Source organism: Oryzias melastigma, linkage group LG6, assembly GCF_002922805.2.
Source record: "Oryzias melastigma strain HK-1 linkage group LG6, ASM292280v2, whole genome shotgun sequence".
NCBI lineage: Eukaryota > Metazoa > Chordata > Actinopteri > Beloniformes > Adrianichthyidae > Oryzias > Oryzias melastigma.
The window spans coordinates 19136729-19143102 of NC_050517.1; the positions used below are offsets into that span (position 1 = coordinate 19136729).

General features: G+C 34.8%; 1 protein-coding gene across 1 annotated transcript in view; it reads left to right on the plus strand.

Moving 5' to 3' along the window:
• Positions 1-6374, plus strand: part of rcn2 (reticulocalbin 2) — a 9355-nt gene that overhangs the window by 245 nt on the left and 2736 nt on the right. Inside the window, exons 2-7 of the mRNA XM_024280821.2 lie at positions 1754-1894; positions 1977-2079; positions 2179-2375; positions 2587-2700; positions 2795-2888; positions 2969-3108. Coding sequence (XP_024136589.1) covers positions 1754-1894; positions 1977-2079; positions 2179-2375; positions 2587-2700; positions 2795-2888; positions 2969-3108 — 789 coding nt within the window. The remainder of the gene's footprint in view (positions 1-1753; positions 1895-1976; positions 2080-2178; positions 2376-2586; positions 2701-2794; positions 2889-2968; positions 3109-6374) is intronic.

Below are 6374 nucleotides of genomic sequence, written 5' to 3' on the forward strand. Positions count from 1 at the left end.
TTTAAGAGTTTTATAAGCAATAAAATAAAATAAAAGCCGCAGATTAAAATAATAATAATAATTTATGTAGAATATACCACAGAAGTGGAAAGTATAAGTCAATTTACAGTTACACTGATGTCATAATGGGTTTATGGAGTAAAATAAGGCAAATACAATGTTAGAACATTTGTAAACTGCTGCAGATGATTGGTAGATAATGCAATACCACTCACACAAGCTCTTAAGCTGTTACTGTTTTGATTTGTTTGGAAATGGTTGGGAAATTATCAAAATTGCAAAACGTATTATTTTATTTGCCCAATTTCATAGCATACACCCAAACATCTGGTGTTATATTGAAGAAAAGTGTCATTAAAAACTTTGGTAGGAACAGTATTTACCTATCCTTTACCTTTTAAATCTTATTCCCTTTTTGGACTTCTACAAATACTTGGTTGAGTGAAATTGTTGCCAACTCTTTTCTCTTCTTGTTAACTTAAGCTTTTCTTTAAATTATTTTATGAGGGATTAAAACTGAAGACGTGTGGGTTGTGTGGATGAATGTGTGTAGTTTTTAATGAGGTAGGGAATTTCACAACAGTAGCTCTTCTAATTGTAGGCATGCATAAATATTTCTAAAAAGCATTTGAAATTTAGAATAACTTTATGCAGTATTTGTTGTAATTTGTGACTGTTTTAATGCTTTAAAAAAATCCAATAATGTTTAACAGAATTGTATATTTATGAATGTGGTACTGTTGTGTGCTGGGATTAAGAAATCCAGTGAAAGCATTATCGACCACTTTTCCATCTCCAATGTGAAAATATGAGGGTGTAAGGAGTCATTTTAACAGTGATTTAACTCATATCATTTCTTGTGGCAGCTAATTCAATTCATAGTTGATATTGGTTCATTTTGATTGCTCCGATTTCATCTGATTCACTGGACTAATATTGATCCAGGACATTACCCAAAAATATTGATTATTATATATTAATTTAATTTTGAAATGATTTTATGATGCTATAAGTCAATTCAATTTGATTAGCAACTTGCCGAAAACAGATCAATCTGATTGGATAAATCAATTGAAAGTTACACCTTTTAAAAATATAAATCACCTCTTTCTTTTTAGATATTAAGTTATAATACCTCTGTGGAGGAGATATTATGCTTTGATCATTTTATTACCAAGGAGAGCACTGCAGCATGTGAATTCCCGAGGATGAGGAATTTTTGCTAATCTGACATACATTTTCAGTTTCTCTCTCCCATACACTTTCCATTATCTGAGCTTAAGACTACGTTCTTTAAATGATCCTTTAATTTGCAGGTTTAACTGAAATCATAGATGTTTAGTTCTGGCGTTAAAAAATAAAAAAATAAAAAATACTTTTATTGTGAAAAGTATAACCGGAAGCAATTTCGAAACAAAGGTGAATGACATCAGAATGAAGTGTAGTACGGAAAACTTTTTACGGTAAACTCACGCATTTCTGGAATACAGTCGTTTTTGTTTTTTTGTTGGTACTTTATTGACTTGTTTGCATTGTGATAAAATGTTAAAATGAAGTTACATTCAGTTATTTTTGTTGTTTTAATGCTTTTGTTCTTTGACTGTTTTGTGCTTCTGTTAAATTCTTCCCCAGCTGGCCACCAGATAGCATAGTTGCATTGGCTTCATCGTCACTTGTCTTGCCATTTTGTGTTTAAAAACCTGTAATAAGCCTTACCACTATTAAACTTTGTGTTTATTCGTGTATTTAACAGATGAACCAGGTTGCAGTGTTCGCATGGCTCATTGTTCAGTTTGGGTTTGGATTTAGTTCCCACAAAAATCTCCATGAAGATCATTATAATGGAGATCAGCACAACCCAGATCATGACATGGCTGTATTAATGGGGGATGAGGTTTACTCTTTATTTATTTATTTATTTATTTTCTTAACACTTTGAGTCTATTGTCACTCTTTTTATTTTATCATTATTATAGGCCACAGAAGAAATAAAAAAACTCACCCCAGAAGAACAGAGAAAAAAACTACTGGAAATTGTGAAGAAAATAGACACAAATGGCGACAATCTGCTGAATGCAGGTATTTTTTTTTTTAAGTATTCTGGCGATTTAAAGTAAATATGAAAAATTAAACATACAATGCACAATATTTTCAACATGTTGTGTGTTTTATTAACAGAAGAGATCACCCTGTGGATTCAGCATGTTTACAGAAAGTACGCTCTGGAGGATGCAGAGGAGCGCTTCCCTGAATTTGACCTAAACAAAGATGGAGTGTTGACATGGGAAGAATACAACACCGTCGCTCATGACCAGCTGTTCACTTTGGATGAAAGCACTGTTTTGGAAGACCCAGAACAAGATTCACTTAGACAGGTACAACTTTAAATGTTTAAACATCCTTTTAGGTTTTTGTTTTAAATAAATACATGTTTTTTTGTTTCATTAAGAAGTTTTTTCTGCTTTTTTTTTGTTTTTGTATTTATAATTATCTAAGAGGTGCTGCTTAATGAAAATTCCACACAAATGGTTTTATATGTAACTAGATTTATTTTACATTTTTTCAATTTGTCCCTTTATTTTTTAGCTTCACTTGAAGGAGAAAAAGCGCTTTGATTTTGCAGATGTAGATGGCACACCTGGTCTGAGTGTAACAGAGTTTCTTGCCTTTACTCATCCATCTGAAGTGGATCGCATGGCTGTGAGTTGCATCTCCAGAAGAACTAAATTTAATATTGCATGTCTATCTTTTACAATAGCCAGTTTTAAATAAACCTCGTCTTCTTTTTCTCCAGGATTTCACTATCGAAGATGTATTGATTGAGTACGATACAGATAAGGATGGCTTCATCTCCCTGAGTGAATTTATTGGAGATGTGCGTGGTGAAGGTAAAATACCAAACTTTGAAACTTTAATTTTTTTTTTACTGTTCTCGGCTTTCTAATGTGTGTCTTTTCCTGATGGTCAGATAATTCTCCTTCAAAGTGGGAGATTGAAGAAACTGTAAGATTTAAAGAACTCTACGATTCAGACAAAGATGGCAAGTTAAATCGAGATGAACAGCTGCGTTGGATAGCGCCTAATAGCTACGGTTCTGCAAGAGAGGAGGTAAGACTCAATCTCAAGTGCATTTAATCTCCATCAGTTTCACAAATCAATGACATGTTAAATAATATCTTAAATAGAATACACCAGTAAACCTTAATATTGTCTGATCTTAAAGGTCTAATCCAGATGAAGACATTTGGAAACAAAGTGCTGCTAACTTTAATGAGCATTTATGCGATTTCTGAAGTGATCAGACACTAATACTACCAGCCAAAAGTTTTAGAACCGTCCGATATATTTAGTTTTTTATTAAATAGAATGCAGCGTAATGTTTTGTTCCATTTGGGAGTGAAGGAGTAAAAGGATGGTACAAACATGAAACTACAGATACAAAAAAAATCCTGAAATGAACTCCTCCAACAAAATATGCTCCTAAATTATAATTTAAGTTCCTGCTTTATACAAAAATATAATAGCAAAACACAGTTTCGTCATTTTAATACAGTAAACGAAAAGGTTAACATCAGTAGTAAGTAAGGAAAATGGTGATAGTGGGATGATGCTATGAGATACAGGACGTCTTATTTTGAAAGGAAGTAAAAACTAATTTCACATTTAGAAAAAAAGGCTTTTCCACCATCTGTGTCTATGTATTTATGCCCAAATGGGAAAATACATTATATATATATTTAAAAGTATATATTTAAAATGGCTTAAGGGCTCCTTTGAGGTATTGATCAGTGAGACCCAAATGGCTCTTTTAGTATTAAAGGTTGCAGTCCCCTGAGCTAGACTCAAATAGAAATGCATGACGCTGCAGATTTCTGAGGAAGACATTTTTATTCATACGGAACAAGTTATCAACCCTAGAGCCAGCAAAACAGTCCCATACATACCATTACACATCTTCCTCCTTGGTTCTCATTTGATGTCACACACTGTGGAGTTCTCCTTTCATCTTTTGACATTGTAGAAAGATTTAGCGTGATGAACCTGAGATTAAAAATTTTGATTAATCTGTCCAAAAAACCTTCTTTCAGTCCTCTAATTTCTTCACCCAAGCTAGCCATTTTTTTTAAATCGTATTGTGTCATTTTTGCAGTTGTTTTTGTTGACCCTTCAGCCTAAAGTTTTGTCTTCCTTAAAGCAGAGACTGGCTTTGCAGGAACATTATTAAGATGTTTTTGAAGCTGTTGTCCAGTGCAGATATTAAAGACCCACCATAATGAAAATTATGTTTCTGGTGTTTGTAACATTGTTGCTATGGTAGTTCTATAAAGAAAATTAAGATTATTCAATTTGTTGTGACTCAGGAGCAGATGAAAAAAGCTTTTTTTTTTTTTTTAAAAAAAGAATTTATTTGTGATGTAGAAAATATGCTGGGCAGGCCACAAGCTTCCTGCTCCGGGCTCTAAACAAAGGGGAGGATATGGGGATGTGCGTTTGCTCTACACTAACAGTCCCGCCCACAATCCAGAGGCAAATTTCAAATGAACTCCTTCTGCTCTGCAGAAATTATGTCCTAGAAACCAACTCAAGTGTTTTATTTTGCCCAAAATCTCCATAATTACAATTTAAAGAACCACTGGGAATGCTTTTAAATGATCAGAGAGGGTCTTCAACTCCTGATTCAGCTGTGACTTTGAGTCTGTCAGACCTCTTCCTGTCAGTTTTCCCAAGTTTCTGCTTGTCTTTTGATGGTTATTCTGTGAGTAAGGCCTTTTTTTTCAGTGTCACTATGGTCTTTCTCAGTTCCATTGTTAGTTTCCATTTTGTTCCTATTTACTAAAAAGCCACTACTTTCATAGGTCATGTGGTCTGTTGAACTATTGTGTGTTCCAGTACTGTTTGTATGCAGATAGAGAGGGCTGTAAGTAATCAAGAGAAGTTAAAGCACTTTCAGGAATGATGTTAAACTTTTAAGCTGCATTCACACCGGACGCAATCGCACGGCAGGGGTTCAAGTTTCAAAGTCAGTGTACAGATGTGATCTGAGGTCCTGGGGCGTAATTTTGGCAATGGGAATGGCAAGGGACTCAGCTTTGGGCGCGTTTTTTTTATTTTTTCAGCGACTCTATCAAAAGGTAAGGAAAAAATCCAATATGGCTGCTCAATGCGGGATTTTTGTCCTGAACTTCCATCCATTTTCTTAACCCGTGGGGGGCACAGGGATGCCAGAAACTGTACTGGTTACTGTAGGAGGAATGTGGGATTCACATGTTGCCAGCCTGTCACAGAGCCCATGAAACTGGAGCAATTGCGCCCGCTAGGCTTGCTGGCTGCTCAGTAACAGCGTAGTGAGCTAGTAAGGTCTGCTGCCATGGCTGTATCCCTGCTGACTCGCCAGCGGTTTGCTGCCCTGCAGACAGAGAGACACCCAGGGTGCTGTCTTAGCGGGCGCGATCGCTCTGGCTCAATGGGCTTATGATGTTTTTCTTATTTTCATCAAGACAGTAATAAAAAGATCTTCCAGTTTTAATCTTACTTTCCCCCTAAGGTAAATGGTCAAACTGGGCAACAAACAGACTGAAGTAACATTTATAACAACCGTCAGTAGTTAAGTACACTTCAATAGGAGAGACTAAATGATTTGGTGAACCCAGACATGGTGATGTTCATCATTAACCCAGGCTTCTGGCTCATCATCATCCATGTTTTTCATGATACAGCAATGAATGAATTAATGGTTTATTTCAAGCAATCAGGTAATAATACATAAAATAACATCTTACATTATCAATCACAAGTTGATTGCTTAAAAGGGATTCTTTTACAATTCTTTACATGAATTATCAACATTCAGTTCAGGACTTAATATCAAATATTTCTACCCTACATTCATAGATTCAGGTTATTAAAGATCCTTAAGATAAGTGATGGAATTAAATTTCAAACATCAACAGACAAGTAATTTATATTAATCAGTACCAAAATTCTAAAAATACTCAGGCGATAAGCATCAGGAAAAAATCATCCACATTAATCAATACCAAAAATCCAAGGACAATCAGACCATTATCACAAAAAAAAATTACCCTCACCAACCAGCACCAAAAATCCAGAGTATACCCTGATAATTAATCATCTGAATCAATGAATTAAGTCCAGAAAAACTTTGGCGATTGTTTCACGGACGGTGTCTAGCAGTAAGGGCGGCAGATGCCAATTTGACGTGCGAATCGCATCAAGTGTGAATGGAACAACCTCTGTTATAACTAAACAGCTTTAAATTGTTCATCTTTTTTTGTTAATTTTCAAGGCCTTTAGTGTTATTGTAAAATATACATTTTTTTACTTCCCTGTAATTGCATTGTTTTGATGTCTCT